This window comes from Lissotriton vulgaris, chromosome 1_2 (assembly GCF_964263255.1).
Source record: "Lissotriton vulgaris chromosome 1_2, aLisVul1.2, whole genome shotgun sequence".
Taxonomy (NCBI): domain Eukaryota; kingdom Metazoa; phylum Chordata; class Amphibia; order Caudata; family Salamandridae; genus Lissotriton; species Lissotriton vulgaris.
Window position 1 is genome coordinate 207,430,153 of NC_141686.1, and position 19,703 is coordinate 207,449,855.

Sequence of the window (19,703 nt, forward strand, 5' to 3'; positions counted from 1 at the left end):
GTCTGCAGAGTACCAGACTAGCATGTGACATGCAGCTTTGATGGTCAGCAGCTGCCTGCTCCCCTTGGTGAGACTTGTTCCCTTGGCATATGATAAAGGTAAGGGCTAGGGGATTATGATCAGTATGCAGTTTGGGAATGACCCACCCATTTACAATGAAGGGGTGCTGGCTCCGATAGATAAAGACTAAAGGGCCCATTAGGATGGCGGGCGGATTGCCCCAGCCAGGGAGACGGTAGCCACCGCCGGCCTGGCGGGGCGAACCGCCCGCCATCCTACCCTTAATCACCCCCCGCCATATTAGCGGGCCCCCGGAGTGAAGGACAGGTGGGGGGTGCACACGGGGCTACCTGTAGACCCCCCTGCATTTACATTACCAAAGCGGCAGGCACCGCGCGGTGCCTGATGCTTTGTTATTGTAAATGCAAATGTGCATTTTTAGCATTGTGGCGGCCGCTGCTGAGAGCACCACCCAACACAATGGGAAAAATGCAGGATGTGCCCGCCACTGTGGCGGGCACATCCTAATATGAATGAAATGAAATGAAATATTATTTATAACGCGCAGCTATGCCCAGTGGGCGTCAAGGCGCCTAAACCAAAATACCCCCCACGGGACCCCCGCCCTAATGACGGGCGGTCCAGAATTCCGATAGGATGGCGGGAGGACTAAGTCCACCCGTCATCCTAATCATCCACCTAGTCTCTTACTGACCCACTCCCTTCCTTTTTGCATTTTTTTAAAAAAACTTTTGTAATATTGATCTCCGAGAGCTGTTCCAAAAATCTTTTGAGGTAAAAGTTTGCACGATCTTATGGCTTGAAAATAACTGGTCCAGTTATTTTCAAGCCATAAGATCGTGTAAACTTTAACTTCAAAAGATTTTTGAAAAACAAACTTTGTTTGATATAATTTTCTATGGCATTGTCAATAGAAATGTTTGAAAAATGTGACTATTGTAAATATATTAGTTGTTGTATATGGTGAATGTGTGGAGTGGGTGTGACTGAAGGTGAGAGAATCCAGACTTTGGAGTGCTTGAGAGCGTATAGGATGTTCTTGAATTTGTATATTAGATGTGTTTTTAATGTTGCAATTTTGTAAAAAATGAAGAAGTAAAAACATTGAGTAAAAAATGTGATATTTGAATAAACAATAATTTCAATTTGATTAACTCAGACAGAAAAAGTAGTCTATGTCACTCTTTGTTTTGAGTCAATTAGTGGATGGCCGTTAAGAAAGTAAAACATTCACAGTACTGGCAGTTATTTTGTTCTCAGAGGCGTTGCCTTACTGTTGGGAGCCCAAACCCAGAGGTGTTTCTGACGATCAGGGTATCTCAGCGCTGTGACTGCTTTTGGCCAACCAAGGAGTGTTAGAACAGAGTCGTTTTTAACCCTGGGCAAAGCACTACGCTATGCTCGCGTAGTTAGCGAAGTTTCTGCTACTTCTCGTTACACAAACTGCACGTAGCACAGTGCAAACACGGGTAGCGTAGTGCAGCGGTAATTATATTTGGTGACCGCGAGCAAGCAAAATTACATCCAAGCGAGACTTTTTCCTGGTTCGCGATCAACAACATCAAGTTGCCGATCGCGGGCATGGAAAAATAAACCTACCGTCGAGATTGTCAACGCGGGGAGGTCAGGTTTCTCATTGCGAGTGGTCACGTATGCTCGTGACCGTTCGTGACGATAAACTACCAGTCCGCGTTGAGAAAGCTGCCGCTCGAGTAAAATCTACTTGAGCAGCAGAAAACTACAGCTCGCACTGTGCAAGATGCAGTTTTAAATGACTGCACAGTGCCGGATGCTTGTCCACACAGTGCAATCATTGAAAATGTCATCTTGCACAGTGCGAACAGGGTACTATGCAGTTCATGTAGTGTTACGCCTACCTCGCGTAGTGTGAAGTGCCCTTTCCGGTAGCACGCGTAGCACTACTTTGCGAACTAAGCCCAGGGTTAATCATTTTCAACAGTTTTCTGAAGGCTAAGAAGTTGGGGTATTGACGCAACTGGGAAGAGAGGTGGTTCCAGTACTGCGGGGCAAGGTGGGAGAATGCTTTACCACCCATGTGGGCTAGTTTGAAGCGTAGAACCTGGAGGAATCCTTGGTTGCTTGATCGCAAGGTTCTGGGTGGCATATATCTAACCAATTTCTTGGTTAGGTAGCTGGATCCCATGTTGTTTAGCGATTGTTGGTCCATACAGCATATTTAAAATTTTAATCTCAGTTTTACTGGAAGCCAGTAAAGTTCTTGAAGTAACGGAGCAGCTGAGGTTCTGGGAGAGGCGTTCACCAATTAGGCCGCAGTGTTTTGAACAACTTGAAGTTTACTGAGGGAGGATTCCTTGGCAGAGATGAGTAAGGCATTACAATAGTCCAGGCGGCTAAGAGTTAGGGCAAGGACTAAAGTTTTGCGTGTAGATGGGGGTAGAAGGGGAAAACCACTACGGAGGAGGCCTAGAGTGTGATAGCATGTCCCTGCGGTGTGGTTGACTTGACTTCTAGTGTAAGTTTCTGGTCGAGATTCACCCCTAAGTTTTTCACCACATTTTGGGGGATGTGGCTGATCCGAGTTCCTCAGGCCACCAGTTTGTGGACTATTTCATCATAGCTTCTCTGAACAACATAATTTCAGATTTATCAGTGTTGTCAAGGGGAATCAAGACTGTTATGACTACTCCCCTCGCAATGGGGATTGCTAACATTTTTTAATACATTTTGCATCTGCCTTTATAAAAGAGATTGGTCTAAATGAGGTAGGCATGTCGGGTAGCTTATCTTTTTTGGGGAAGATAATAATTTTAGTGCCCCTCCATGAGTACGGCAGATACACGGAGTATTGCACCCCCAAAAATAGATCAATCAATACGGAAGCCAGTTCTACTTAAAAGATTTTGTAAAATTGCAACCACTGCCTTTCCTGAGGCCAGCTTCTGCGTTTCTATTTGCACTTCCTCTAATACCAGTTTGGATTCCAGCTTATCACCCTTGTCCCTACCCAGCCTCCTACCCTCTTGATATTGAAACCTCCCCTACAGACTTTCCTAAGTGCCCTGTGCCTCCTCTGCGTAGAGATCTTGATAACATTTCTGAAACACAGGGACCCACCCCCCTTCCAATGTAAGTAGGTATGTGTGCAAATAGCAGGGTGGGGACAGTACCGTCCAGGTGATATGATAGCATGAAAGAAAACAGCAATCACCCTCTTGTATCAATACCGTCTTGGTTTATATAGCTGACTTCATCTAGTTTTGGTGTAAATGTTGCAGTTGATAGGGGAGGCAAATTACCTACTTTTGCATTGAAGTCATTTGTCACTATTAAATTGAAAGGAGATCGTGTGACAGCATGATTCAATGCTATCTCATTTATTCAAGTGAACGACCTACACACAATCCAATTATCCCTGCTGGCAAAATCATTTAAATAAAAATTGACCATTATAATGCCATGATATGGACCTCACTTTAATTCAAATATCTGTGTGAACTCCTCATCTATCAATATTGGAGTTATTTTGTAGTCAATGCTTACTCTAAACCAAATGACCAGCCCACCCTTTCCTCGCCCCTCATTGGAAGGAGACACAGAACGATTATAGCATGTATTTCCATCAAAACGAATATCTCCTGGGAGTAGACCTCCTGGAAATTACAATATTGTAGGCCTTAACAAGGGTAACTCAATTATCAATATATAGTTAAGAAAAGTCAGCAATGTTCCAGATAAGGAATTTAAGATTGGTTCTGTCCTTGGCAGAAGATGGCACCTGATAATTAAGATGAGCCCTAGGTACAGGTTGACAAAGATCCCAGCACAATTGCTCCAGGGGCACATCAGAACTACCGGGCATGGGGGAAATCAGGGGGCATGTCAATGGATTTAGAGGGTCTCTGCATTGGTGTAGGAGGTGTTGTAAGCATGAGTGAGGGCAGATGAGAAGGCAAGAGAGTGAAAATCATGTTGTCTGAGACCTTGCTAGAAACAAGTACCCCTTCTCTTTGTTTGTCAATTTCTTCAAGGTTAGCAAAGGCTACAACGTATTCCAATATATATGTTGATCGAGGCAGAGGAGTTGGATTTGGAGTTGACATCCTCTCGTCAGAGAGGTAGATGGCATCAAGTGTGTTTAAGACCTTGACTGCTACAGCAATTCCAGCAAGGTGCTGAACTCTTCAGATTTCCATTGTTCATGACAAGCTCAGCTCGTCATAAGCACATGACCAGTGTACTGCATGACGAGCTGAGCTCGTCATGAGCAAGGAAGGGGTTTAGAAACCCAAAGGCAGTACTTTTATTACTCCGGCATCTGATAAACATGTCCTGGCCTGATGCTAATTTTTCTTTGCAATTGATGGCTTGAGAAAGTCTATGATAACACATTCACAGTAAAACTGTCTAGGTAGTGGCCCAATCTGCCCTACCGTATGCAGAAAAATAATATCAGATTCAGTGTGTTACCACATTTTCTAGAACTACAGTGGACTCTGCTGCCCCAGATGGAAGGTTTCGGGTGTTGGCTAATATAACAATGTATGTGCAAGAGAAAGGGGGAAGACTTTTCACAGGGAGAGGATCCAAAAATGGTTGCAGCCCAGCTACGACCAGTGGGCCCCTAATCTTCAGCGAAGTTCCTACCGGTACACAGTCAAAATATCGAGTTGATAATATCGAATAGACAAAATATCGAGTTAGAAAAATCGAAGGTAAGTAATATCGACAACCAAAATATAGACGTTAAAAATATCGATTTATGTGTGTGGAAATAATATCGAGGACATTAATATCGAAATAGGAAATATTGAAGCTAAAAATATCAATTATAAAAAATATCGACATTTTAAATATGTATTTTTAATGAATGTTAAGTAATGATATTGTAAAATGTTAGGTATATATAATTTTAGTATTAATTATTAGTGAAATAAATTATGTAAAATGTTTAGGAGTGGGATGTAGGGTTTATAGGGGATAAGGGTGGGTTGTGTATTAAAATGTATATAATATAAAAATATATTCTTAATAATAATTATAAATTAAAAATTATTAAAATATAGAGAAGAAGTTGAAAATATTAGTTAATTAATAATGTGTTTTAAAATAGTATGGAAATGTATATATATAGGGGTTAAGGGTGGGTAGTGTATTAAAAATAATTTAGAAATTTTGTTTTAACATTTCGTTTATAAAATAAAATTTACAAAATTTCGAATTTGAATAAAATTTACAAAATTTAGCCAAATAGTATATAAAAAATATAAATGATGTTTTTTTTGTTTGCAAGTGTTTTATTGGGTATATAGTGGATGAGGTTGGATTAAGAATGTCAAAAAAACATTGTATAGTAATGTTTAGTAGCAGGTTATAGTGTTTATAGGGGTTAAGGGAGGGTAGTATTTTAAAAAATATTTTGAAATATTTTTTTTAAAAATTTCGAAAATGTTAGCAAATTGAAAAAAAAAAATCGAATTTGATTAAAAATTTACAAAATGTTCGCAATTGAATAAAAAAAACATAACATGTTTGCTAGTGTGTTATTGGGTATATAGTGGGTAGTGTATTAAAATAAATATTGAAATCTTTTTTTTAAATTAAGATTTAAAAATTAAATTTACAAAATTTCGATTTTGAATAAAAATTACTACATTTTGCGAAATAGTATATAAAAAATTATAATGATATTTCATGTTTGCTAGTGTTTTATTGTGTATATAGTGGATAAGTATGGATTAATATTGTGTAAAAAAATTGTATAGTAATGTTTAGTAGCGGGTTATAGTGTTTATAGGGGTTAAGGGTGGGTAGTGTTTTAAAAATAATTTGAACTATTGTATTACATTTTCGAAATTGTTTTTAAAAAAAAATCGAATTTGAATAAAAATTTAAACAATTTTCGAAATTGATTTAAATTTTTTTATAAATGTTTGCTTGTGTGTTATTGGGTATATAGTGTATAAGTGTGGATTAATAATGTATAATTACATTGTATAGTAATGTTTAGTAGTGGGTTATAGTGTTTATAGGCGTTAAGGGTGGCTAGTGTTTAGAAAAATAAAAGTAAAATATATATTTAAAATTTCAAAATGTATTTTAAATAGAATTATTATTTTGAATTTATTTTTTAATTTATAATATTTGCAACATAGTCTTAAAAAAATTAAAATGATGTATAATGTTTGGTAGTGTGTTATTGTGTATATAGTGGATAAGTGTGGATATTGTCTAAAATAGTATGTTTGTAGATAAGAAATATTAAAAGTACATTAAATAGGTTCAGTGTCCAGCACTTACCCTAATTAAGTGTTGATTGGAGTTGGAATAGTAAATTAAATTGGTTCAGTGTCCAGCATTTACTCTAATTAAATGGTGATTGGAGTTGGAATAGTAAAGTAAACAGGTTCAGTGTCCAGCACTTACCCAAATTAAATGTTGATTGGAGTTGGAATACTAAATTAAAAAGGTTTAGTGTCCAGCACTTACCCTAAATAAATGTAGAATGGAATTGGAATAGTTAATTAAATAGGTTATGTGTCCAGCACTTACCCTAATTAAATGGTGATTGGAGTTGGAATAGTAAATTAAATAGGTTTAGTGTCCAGCACTTACCCTATTTAAATGGTGATTGGAGTAGGAATAGTAAATTAAATAGGTTTAGTGTCCAGCACTTACTCTAATTAAATGGTGATTGGAGTTGCAATAGTAAATTAAATAGGTTCAGTGTCCAGCACTTACCATAACTAAATGGTGATTGGAGTTGGAATAGTAAATTAAATAGGTTCAGTGTCCAGCACATACCCTAATTAAATGGTGATTGGAGTTGGAATAGTAAATTAAATAGGTTCAGTGTCCAGCACTTACCCAAATTAAATGTAGATTGGAGTTGGAATAGTAAATTTAATAGGTTCAGTGTCCAGCACTTACCCTAATTAAATGGTGATTGGAGTTGGAATAGTAAATTAAATAGGTTTAGTGTCCAGCACTTAGTCTAATTAAATGGTGATTGGAGTAGGAATAGTAAATTAAATAGGTTCAGTGTCCAGCACTTCCCCTAATTAAATGGTGATTGGAGTTGGAATAGTCAATTAAATAGGTTTAGTGTCCAGCACTTACTCTAATTAAATGGTGATTGGAGTTGGAATAGTAAATTAAATAGGTTCAGTGTCCAGCACTTACCCTAATTAAATGGTGATTGGAGTTGGAATAGTAAATTACATAGTTTTAGTGTCCAGCACTTACTCTAATTAAATGGTGATTGGAGTTGGAATAGTAAATTAAATAGGTTCAGTTTCCAGCACTTACCCTAATTAAATGGTGATTGGAGTTGGAATAGTAAGTTAAATAGGTTCAGTGTTCAGCACTTACCCTAATTAAATGGTGATTGGAGTTGGAATAGTAAATTAAATAAGTTCAGTGTCCAGCACTTACCCTAATTAAATGGTGATTGGAGTTGGAATAGTAAATTAAATAGGTTTAGTGTCCAGCACTTACTCTAATTAAATGGTGATTGAAGTTGGAATAGTAAATTAAATAGGTTTAGTGTCCAGCACTTACCATAATTAAATGGTGATTGGAGTATGAATAGTAAATTAAATAGGTTCAGTGTCCAGCACTTACCCTAATTAAATGGTGATTGGAGTTGGAATAGTAAATTAAATAGGTTCAGTGTCCAGCACTTACCCAAATTAAATGTAGATTGGAGTTGGAATAGTAAATTAAATGGGTTAAGTGTCCAGCACTTACCCTAATTAAATGGTGATTGGAGTTGGAATAGTAAATTAAATAGGTTTAGTGTCCAGCACTTACTCTAATTAAATGGTGATTGGAGTTGGAATAGTAAATTAAATAGGTTCAGTGTCCAGCACTTACCCTAATTAAATGGTGATTGGAGTTGGAGTGTCCAGCACTTACCCTAATTAAATGGTGATTGGAGTTGGAATAGTAAATTAAATAGGTTTAGTGTCCAGCACTTAGTCTAATTAAATGGTGATTGGAGTAGGAATAGTAAATTAAATAGGTTCAGTGTCCAGCACTTACCCTAATTAAATGGTGATTGGAGTTGGAATAGTAAATTAAATAGGTTAAGTGTCCAGCACTTACTCTAATTAAATGGTGATTGGAGTTGGAATAGTAAATTAAATAGGTTCAGTGTCCAGCACTTACCCTAATTAAATGGTGATTGGAGTTGGAATAGTAAATTAAATAGGTTTAGTGTCCATCACTTACCCTAATTAAATGGTGATTGGAGTTGGAATAGTAAAATAAATAGGTTTAGTGTCCAGCACTTACTCTAATTAAATGGTGATTGAAGTAGGAATAGTAAATTAAATCGGTTCAGTGTCCAGCACTTACCCTAATAAAATGGTGATTGGAGTTGGAATAGTAAATTAAATAGGTTTAGTGTCCAGCACTTACTCTAATTAAATGGTGATTGGAGTTGGAATAGTAAATTAAATAGGTTCAGTCTTCAGCACTTACCCTAATTAAATGGTGATTGGAGTTGGAATAGTAAATTACATAGTTTTAGTGTCCAGCACTTACTCTAATTAAATGGTGATTGGAGTTGGAATAGTAAATGAAATAGGTTCAGTGTCCAGCACTTACCCTAATTAAATGGTGATTGGAGTTGGAATAGTAAATTAAATAGGTTCAGTGTCCATCACCTACCAAAATTAAATGTAGATGGGAGTAGGAATAGTAAATTACATAAGTTCAGTGTTTAGCATGTATTCTAATTACATGTGGTATATTGAAATAGATTGTACATTATATTAAAAAACAATTTGAAATGATAATATAAATGATTTTGCAATAGCTACAAGATAAAAATCACACAGTTGTTTCTCCATAAAAACTTAATTCTTTTAAGATCTGAAAATAAGGACAATATATATGCATTATAAAGCAATGTATAGTGTTATTAATACAAAATATAAGGACAATGTATTTAGAAAATTGACATTTTTGAGTAGTTGTTTCGTAACTGCATCTCCTTTGCTATGGCCTCTATAGCCCTTTCCAAATAACTGTCAATGGTGGTATGGGAATGCCCCTGAGCAGGCACAGTTATCTCAGAAGTTGCTTTCTGTTTCTCCATTGCACAGGATGAAATAACAGGAGCACTAGTAAAGGCGGAATAAGCAATACGTGTAAGAGTTCAGATAACACTGTATTTGGTTCCTATTGCAAATAGGATGAAAAAAACCTTACAAATGTATTTGTGGTGTGGAGTAAGGGATTTTCAATGACAAACGTATTGCCTAAAGAAAATATATGTTTAGCATATGCATGAATACGGATCACTGACACAGTATCGATGTCAAAAATATCGATATACATAAATATAGAGTTAAAAATATAGAATACCAAAATAGCCACTTCCTATCTCAAAACAGGTAAGTACAAAAATATCAAAAAAAAATATCGATGTAAAAAATATAGATAGTCAAAATATAAACTTTTTAAAATAGTTAAAAGTAATGTAAAATTAATAAAATAATAAATATAACTAACTTAAAAATACTTAAAATACTTAAATAACAACAAAACTAATGGATAATTAATATAATTTAAAAAATTAATAGCGTAGAGGTAAAAATTACTATTCCCACTCCAGAGAGTGCAAAAGTAGGGAAAGTATTGGATAGCGTAGGGATAACAATTACTATTCCCACTCCACAGAGTGCAACAGTAGGGAAAGCGTTGGATAGCGTAGGAATAAAAATTACTATTCCAACTCCAGTGAGTGCAACAGTAGGGAAAACGTTGGATAGCGGGAGGGTAAAAATTACCATTCCCACTCCAGAGAGTGCAACAGTAGGGAAAGCGTTGGATAGCGGGAGGGTAAAAAATACTATTCCCACTCCAGTGAGTGCATTAGTAGGTAAAAGCGTTGGATAGAGTTAAATGGTTAAAATTACCATTCCCACTCCAATGAGTGCAACAGTAGGGAAAACGTTGATAGCGTAGTGGTAAAAATTACTATTCCCACTCCAGAGAGTGCAACAGTAGGGAAAAACTTGGATGCCGTAGGGGTGAACATTACTATTACCACTCCAGTGAGTGCAACAGTAGGGAAAACGCTGGATAACGTAGGGGTAAAAATTACTATTCCCACTCCAGTGAGTGCAACAGTAGGGAAAGCGCTGGATAGTGTAGGGGTAAAAATTACTATTTCCACTCCAGTGAGTGCAACAGTAGGGAAAACCTTGGATACCGTAGGGGTGAAAATGACTACTCCCACTCAAGTGAGTGCAACAGTAGGGAAAACATTGGATAGCGTAGGGGTAAAAATTACTATTCCCACTCCAGTGAGTGCAACAGTAGGGAAAGCATTGGATAGCGTAGGGATAAACATTACTATTCCCACTCCAATGAGTGCAACAGTAGGGAAAGCGTTGGATAGCGTACGGGTAAAAATTACTATTCTCACTCCAGAGAGTGCAACAGTAGGGAACGTAAATACTTCATATATGAATGGCAATTAATTAAATATTAATACCAATTGATTTCTTAAAAATAATCATTCGTTTTTTATAATAAATTAATTAATTTCAACAAAAATAACCAATAAATAAATAAAAAATGTAATTATTTATAATTAAATTGCTTCCCACCCTATTCCCCTATAAACTCACAACCCACGACAGAAAATACATAAATATAATTAACATAAGTATCAATTAACCAATTAATAAAAATGAATTACAAATTTAATTTTAATTATTTACCAATTAATAAATAATGAACAATTAATTGATAATGAATACCAATAAATAAATTACCATATTTAATTAATTATAATTAAATTACTTCCCAACCTCTTCTCCTATAAACCCACAACCCGCTACTTATTTATATTACACAAAAAAATACCATAAAATTAATTATTAAAATAAATTATACAATAAATATACACTTTTCACACATATTGTAACATATAACACACTTTAAAAAATTGATAATAACTTACTTACCTCTCATTCGATATTTTTATTGTCTATATTCTGTCCATTCGATATTTTGTCCATTCTATATTTTAGAATCGATATTAATGCTATTCTAGTCGATATTTTTGTAGTCTATATTCTGTCCAGTCGATATTGTGTCCATTCTATATTTTGAATCGATATTAATGTAATTCGAAATAAAAAACTCGATATTTTGACTGTATACCCATGAATATGTGCTTAAAAGATGTTCACACTAGCAAATATATATGTGTGCATTTTCTCATGCAAATATAGAATTCTGAAAAGTTTTTCAGGACTGTACAATCACAAGTTTCCAAGCGTTCTTCTGGATATGTTTGTCATTCCCTGAATGTTGAAACTCTGTGCCCATTTTAAGTTCTAGACAAAAAGTGGAGATGTATTGTTTTCTTTCCCAAGCAGATACTTCATCCTAATGCTGAATGCCAACCACTTCGTCCTGTGTTTTTACGATTGTAACTGAATATGGTCAACTTTGACAGCGATGCACAATTCTCATCTTAAGTTTATATCTCCATGTCTTTTCTGAAAGGTTCCTCATTCTAGATCAATGCAAACAAGCAACAGAACCCGGGTGACAGAGTTCATCCTCTTGGGACTCACAGATAACCCAAAGTTACATCTTCCACTATTCATGCTCTTTCTTCTCGTCTATACTTTTACCCTTCTGGGCAATGTCGGGATAATGACTTTGGTTAGGTTTAATCATAAACTTCACACACCTATGTACATCCTGCTCTTTAACTTGTCCTTGGCAGACATTGGCTACTCCTCAGCATCTACACCCCTCATGCTGGTTAACTTCTTATCTGAGAGGAAGACAATTTCATTCCTAGGGTGTGCAACACAAGTGTTTTTCAATATTACAACGGGAAGTTCAGAGGTGTTCTTGTTGACATTGATGGCCTACGATCGGTACATAGCTATTTGTAACCCATTACTGTACTCAGTCATTATGAGCAACAAAGCCTGCATCAAGATGATTATTTTTAGTTATTTACTTGCTATGTCCAATTCTCTGACCCATGCTATTTTCGCTTTCAAGTTGTCCTTCTGTGGCTCAAACGTGATCACTCATTTCTACTGTGACATACCGCCAATCTTGATGATCTCTTGCGCTGATACCTCTCTGAATGAGATACTGCTGGCTTCAATGGCAGGTGGACTCATACTGCTATGCCTCACTGTCATCCTTATCTCTTACGCTTGCATTGTGGTGGCCATCTTGAAGATAAGCTCATCAGAAGGGAGATGGAAGACGTTCAGCACTTGTTCTTCACACTTTGTCTGTATGACTATATTTTTTGGCCCTCTTGTCTTCATGTATGCCCAGCCCTCTTCAAGTCACACCATGGCTCAGGACCGAGTGTCAGCGGTGTTCTTTACAGTGGTTATTCAAATGATGAACCCCCTTTTTTACAGCCTGAGAAACCAGGAAGTCAAAACGGCTCTTAGAACATCCATGAGCAAGATATGTGTCTAAATGATGGTAAACACACTGGGTCCGATTCACAGAATGAATTTAAGACTTAATCCTAACACTACTATTTTGGTATTCACAGAATGCACTTACTACTTTTGGCATTCACAGAATAATCTTACTACTTTTGGTATTCACAGAAGTTAGGATTTTGTCTCAAGTTTGTCTTAAGACAGACCTAAGACAAAATCCTAACTCCTGTGAATACCAAAAGTAGTAAGTTCATTCTGTGCATGCTAAAAGTAGTAAGTGCATTCTGTAAATACCACAATAGTAGTAAGTTTAGGATTGAATCTTAGGTTCATTCTGTGAATCGGGCCCCCTGTTTTGAATGCTTTAATATTAAAGGCTTTGCACTGATTGCGCCTAAAACATGTGCTTTAAAATGTAGCATCAATAATGTAAAACCTTGCTTCGCTTCAGAAATGAAAGTGCATTTGAAAAGTGACATACAGATATTTTGTGCTACAAAGTGAAAACATTAGCTCTGAAATGCAGACGTTACCGGACACTTTTCACTGGGCAAATTATGTAATCTGTGCGCAAGTAATTCATAGCTTGACTTACATGTATTTTGGTTAGATTTTGTTTTCACTATGAAAATGTGATTTTAATTTGTGAAAGTGCTAAACGTGTGCATTAGTACAACATAACTTGGGTGATCATTAGCACAATATTGTATAATGTTGAAACACAGAAACCGCTCTTAATTAGCTATTGCTTTCAGAAAGTTTCTGTAGGCCCTCAAGATAAGCCAAGAAATTTCTCTCACCTGGTAAAGAGAACAGCTGAATAAGTTATAGCTGTGACCTTGAGCTGTATTTCTGGAGTTGTTCGAAGGTTTAAACAAACCCTCTTTAATTATTGTCTTTAGTGAGAATAGAAAACATTAGTTATTTTAAAAGTGCACGTTACATTTAATATGTCTTGCCTAATTAAAACGTTATTTTGTAGGTCATGTTATGTGTTTAGTTAAGAAATAAAATGTTTTCTTTAAAAGAAGGTTAGGAGATGAAGTTGTATTAATTAAGATGCAGAAGGTGCCTGCTGTGGGAATCACTCTTGCGTGTCTGACAAGATGACATATGCAGTTGTACAGGTGTCCTTGTGGAGAATGTTGAATTTTGGAATGGAGGGAGATGAAGTCATGCTTTGTGACATTACTCATTGATAAATTTGTTCCTAGTTTAGGAGCTTCAGAACACTTGCAGAACTCTTGCAGAGTCCTTTGTTAGAGACAAAACCTTTGTAGACAAGATGTAGAGAAGGAGGCTGAAGAGGAGTTTCAAACTCTGATGCAGAAATGAAGGGAGAAGAGCAGATGTGGTTTGTAGATGCAGGGAAGGAGAGGGCAGACCTAATGGATAGCGTAACGGAGGCAGACAAAGGCAGTTCAGATGTCGGTTTACTTCCATTCTGACTTTTATTAAGGTCCCAAGCTTATGCTTTGACTAATTAGCTTTGTCAAGGCTAATTTGCTGTATGCTTGATTTCTCTCCATGGGAGATTCTTCAGTTATTAATGATTGATGTAGCTTGATACTACTTTGGAAAAGCAGTTTTTCTCTAGATATCCTCAAGCACTGCTTGGCATTTGTCACCTCTGAACCATTCCATAATTATCAAATAAAGAGGCGGGCGCTGGAAACTGGAAAGCAGGAAACGGGTTTTTAATTTCTCCGGAGCAAAGCACGTCAGATCGGACAAACAGGGTATCGTCTCGAGTTGCTCTCTGACCGCATCTCTGTGGCCTTTTATACAGTGGCTTATTACTTTATTACCAGATAGCACATTCCTGACATTACTTTGAAGCACAGTAAGACTTTTCTTGAATCCCTGCTTCAGGCTCGTTCCCACACGTATTCACAGTGAAGGGCCCCCGCCCCAACCTCTGCAGGTTATGACTATCGCGCAGCTGGACATTCCGTCAGGAGCCGGAATGTGTGCAATCGGTGAGATCTCATGGGGTGGTGACACAGATTAATCCCGGCCCATTTGATGAGAGGCGAGATCCTACAGTATGGGGGTAATAAAATGTATCCCCAGAGTTGGGGTGATGGCCTGGATCGGAGCGAGCAAGCAGGTGCAGGGGAAGGGGTTGTCAAAGGGGCTGCTCATGTGAAAGAGATGAAAGGGTGTGTGGGTCCGGCACGGGAAGAGGCTCCGGGGCAGGGTCGCGCTATGGATGCGTTTATGGTTCAGGCATTTGTGCATGGGGGCTGTCAGCGTGTGGGGGATATTAGCGAGGTCAGGGAGACTTGCAGGTGATCGGCAGTGTACGAAGTGGCCATGATTTCTAAGATGGCTGCCGCTCACACGCTCGTACGGACCCAGGTTTGGACAAGATGACGCCGGCAATGTTCAAATCGAAATGTAATTTTCCACACTACGAACCACTCTTGCTTTGTATTTCTTTAACTCTTCATGAGCTTGGACTGACATCATTTGTGCCTCACTGTTCAGACAGGGATTGTTTCATTATGGAACGCTTTTGTGGAAATTATTATGCTTCTACTAACTTACATTTTCTATTTTCAGTTCTGTAACCTGACTGATATCTGACTAACGAATGAACTGTCAGAGAATCTTAAATATTGATTGAAAAATAAATCCCTTTAAACTACTCATAACTCATGTTTATTTACCTTTTATTAGTTACCCATGGTTATGAAGGACCTCCCTGGTCAAAAACAGTGGCCACGATCTATTGACCTTAAGTGGAAACAAGGTTAACAGTAATTAGAGGTAATGGTGCCACATTTCTAGATTTTCCAAAGAGAGATTACTGTGATATGTCTGCTCCATCAGCACGTATAATAGCACTTTCAGCCTTTTGATTTTTCAACAGTTGCTTCCTGCAAAAACAACAAGGATTCTTTAATACTCTTAATGAAGCACGGCAAGTTGTGTCCTCTAGAATTATAATGAGTTGTTTGGTAAATATGTTTTTAGAGCGGACGCAAACAGTGAGATTGGTAACAATAATAAATAAGTGACCATATGGCGGTTTTTGTTTTTGTACATGTTCATTTGGGCTAAATGTTGGTGAGAAACAGAAATACATTATACTCAAGTCTCTCACAATGTTATTGGGAGTTTTGCTGATATTTCACCATATGGCAAACACCGGCACTCTCTCAGTTTTTGCTTTCTGTTTTTTTTTCAATTGGTGCGAAATGATTAACAGTCATTTTGCCCCCTAAAACGTCAGCACTATTTAATTAGGCGCAGCAGTGCAGATGGAAAAATGTCAGTGGGCAGCAGCAATGCAGGCCGCATAGCCTATTGGGCCTCATGTAGCGTGCACCAGAAATGTGTACTCTGTCACTAATGTGTGAAAAGACCCCAACCTCCTAACTGATGGACAGAAAAACCCCCAGAAACATTAGCCCCACAACCTGGCAAAGAACTCCCAGTGTTTGAGGGTGATTTTTTTATTTTAAAGAACCAAATACACATTTTGGTAGTTTGTTTTTGTAAACCTAAGTAGTTTGCTGAGCAGCTGCATGAAACATGGCGACTGCTCGGCAAAGATTCAATGCCTTCAGAGGGGTCGCCATGGTGATGTGTCCACAGAAAGCATTGAGTTCTTCTATCACGTTGGTGGAGATCTGTAAACAAGAAAAGCTGCCCTCCTCCTGAACAGCAGGGTTTATTAAATCTATTTCCCCGGTGGATGTCACTTTTTAGAAAAAAGATATGAATGCAGGTGGGTGACTACCCACATTAAGGAATAATCATAACTATTGTCAGGCTAAAAACTTAAAGTCACTAAATTGACCTGAGCTCAATCCTCTGGTAGCTATAACACAGAGTGGACAGGCTAATCGTAGTACAATATTTAAATTATTTAAGCAGTATTGCAACAGCAATAAAGAAAAAATACAAAGCAATCAAAATCCCAAATCGAATTTGAGAAATAGATTCAATGAACAAATTAACAGCCATATGACAAAAATACAATAAGGGCACAGGAGGTAAAAAAAACATTTTAACAGAAAAAGAGCCAAACACATGCAAAGGGCTGATGATAGTGATAGGTTGTGGTGAACCGGGACCTTGGTTCAATTTGAGGCTGATTGTGATGGAGCGTGAGTCGAATACATAATCCAGGTTACAACGGTGACGGATTTATATTTCGACAGGTGGAATATCTTTCACGGTTATGACAGAGTAACCCGTCCTCCAAGATCTAAATCAGACCCTTAGTTAAGGAGCACATGAGTAAAGTCACCTGGATCTCAGCGGGGCACTTTGAGATTAGTAAGGTGTAATAAAGAGGCCAACTGCTGGGTCCAGCTGCTAATGGTCAATTGAGTGCATCACAGAAAAGTCTCAGAGCTAATGTAAGGAACATGATAAACCTTATAAATTGGGCTCCTTATAAAAAAAAGCCCTTGTATTGCCCTGTATCTTTCGTTTTTTGGGCATTTAATAAGTCTTGGAAGTTCGGTGATTTGATGTTCTTCTAACATTCTATCCATGAATTCTTTCCACTATTAGCCATATAACGTGAGCTTTTTTTAACCGAAACATATATTGTGCAATACGCGTAAAGTAATATGACTTCAGGCCTGGAATAGCCAATCCATCTTTCTTTATGCTCCTATATAATGTGCCAAGTGAAAATCCTACGCTAGCATAATGTCATAAAAAGGAGGCAAACTTTGAGTTTACAAGTGTGAAAAATCTAAAATAAATACCACATGGAACTGCTGCAAATAAAATATAAAAAAGGGGGAGAACTGCCATTTTTCAGGGAGGCCCTTCCAAGAAGTGTAAGCAGAAACTGCACCCAGAAAGATATAACCTTTTTAATGTGATTAGCAGGGGCTTATTATTTAGGTCGTACAGCTCACACACATCATCTGTAAAAAATACCCCTAGTTACCACTTAGAGCCAGTGTGAACGCAGCCCAGAAAGTCTGGAAGTAACTTCTTCACTCCAAAATTTTATCAGTTTGCCCCTTATTCAATTTTTATCCTCCAAGTGTTTGAAATTCCAAAAAAAGAATAGCAAATACATTTCTGTGTATTCCTTTCTTGGGAGCATATTGTTGGCATAAAGCTTAATCTTGGCCATTTGGGGAGTAAGCGCTTGAATTATACGTTTGTTTGAAATAGCAAGAGGCTCAATAAAAAAGGCATAAAGAACCGTTGAGAGCAAACAGCTCCGATTCGTAGCCAGCTAAACCATAAGGTCCCTACTTAAGAAGAATTTAAAATCAATTTAGCTTCAGCATTCATATACATCTTTTTAATAAAACATGTGGTCTGGGAAGAAAATCAAAATTGTTCTAAGATACAAAAAAGAGTTTCCCAGAACACAAGGCCAAATGCCTTATCAGTGTCCGATTTACAGCCAGAATAGCCAAAGCCTCCATCAAATAATTAGTGTTGGTACTCAGCTGCCGACCACAAATACAAATTAAAAAATGGACCACTATTAATTGACTGGGGCCAGTTTATTAAATGTATTCTCAGCCAGTTTCATTTTAATGTTATAATCCAAATTTCAAAGTGTAATTGGGTGTGTTAGAAGCTGGATTTCTGGTTAGCAGAGGTATAGAACCTGTCCAGGAAGGTACCACAGTCCAAGTCAGGGTAAGTCACAACACACCCTAAATTGCCCTGTGTTCACCCTACATTCCAGATTAGTAGAATAAAAATAATTCAATAAATAGAACAAGACCAAATCAACAAGAATCCAACAAGTAGAAGTTGAGAAGTTAATTTTCAAAGACTAAATTCAAAATAGCACTTAGAAGAAATAAGCTCTTAAATGGGATTTCTGGGCGTGCGGGACTGGGATAAAGTAAAAAGTTCAGACCGACCATAATGGAGGGCTGGCAGAATAAAGGGACCTACTTTGGCCCAGTGAATAAAAGAACCTTGATCCGGGATGCGTCAGCCAAAGTGATTTGCTGTTGATTTTGTCCATGCAACTGCAACTATGCAGATGACCCAAATGCAATGTGCGTCTGCTGCTCCTGCAATAAGCAATGCATTGATTCTAAAGACGAATTGCCGGTTCAGAGGGTGATGCATCGGGTCCACTTGATGCCACAATGAGGATGCGCTTGTTCAGTCTTCAGGACAAGCTTTGCCCGAAAGGCTAACAACCAATAGAGGTCAGGCAAAGATGCACCAGTTCTGATGAGGATGAGTGGGTTATGGTTAAAGCATTCCTTATACATGCTTCCAAGGGCCCATGACTTGGTTGGCACAACTTGGCAGGGCAAGAATTGCAACAAGAATCGGTCCAGGTGTTGTAGCAGGGTGAGTTCAGAGCGCAATGTGTTGAGACCACTTCACGCAACAAGAAGGATGCGCTACTTCAGACTCCAGGGCAAGCTCTGCCCAAAAGGCTAACAAACAACAGAGGTCACGCAAATATGCACCGGTTCTGGTAAGGATGTGTGGGTTATGGTTGAAGCAGCACGTTTTACACCCTTCAAAGGCCCAATGACTTGGTTGGCACCACTTAGGACAGGAATTGCAACAAGAAAGTTCCAGGTGCTGTAGCAGGGTGAGTAAATCTTTTGTGTCCCTGAGACTTCAGTAAGCACGAGACCAGTCAACTGGCCCTTGGAGTCATTCCAGGTTCTGGGGTGATGATATAGGTCCAGTCCTTCATACTCCCAGGCAAGAGGGCTGCAAGCAGTAGGTCAACTCAGGAAAGCAGGAGCCCAGAAGTGTAGCAGCTCAGCAGAGTTACAGTCCATGTAGCGGCACATCAGCCTTCTTCTTGGCACAGTATCCACTGTTCCAAAAGTGTACTTTGTTGGTGGTGTCTGAGGTCCAGTTCGTATACCCTGTGGTGCTTTTGAAGTGGGGGAAGATTAAGAAAGAGGCCTTTGAAGTACATAGAGTCCCTGTTCCTCCTGCCCTGCCTCCAGGCTCACTGCAGAGGGGCAGATGGGAAAGGCCTTCTTGATATCACTCGCACCAAGCGAACCAGACTGGAAGGTAAATCTTTCTCCTATATAGCACCTCAATTCTGGAACCAGCTTCCTCTGGACATATGCCTTTGCACCTAAGCTTTCGGAAAAATCTAAAAACCGCACTCTTCTAAAACTCCCACTACCTCACCTGTATGCACCCTTAGCACGGAGATACCCCATGTGGGGTGATTCAGGCACTTTACAAATGACATCAATAAATAAATAAATATGCAGCCCTTTGTATGTGGCAGGACACAGCTCATTCAATTGTGGCAGCCCCTAC

General features: G+C 38.1%; 1 protein-coding gene across 1 annotated transcript; it reads left to right on the plus strand.

The window, feature by feature from the left end:
- Positions 1-11,547: 11,547 nt before the first annotated feature.
- On the plus strand, positions 11,548-12,480 carry LOC147734975 (olfactory receptor 5AP2-like). Its single transcript, XM_086953718.1, has one exon. The coding sequence runs from the start codon at positions 11,548-11,550 to the stop codon at positions 12,478-12,480; it is 933 nt and encodes a 310-aa protein (XP_086809844.1).
- The last annotated feature ends 7,223 nt before the right edge of the window (positions 12,481-19,703 follow it).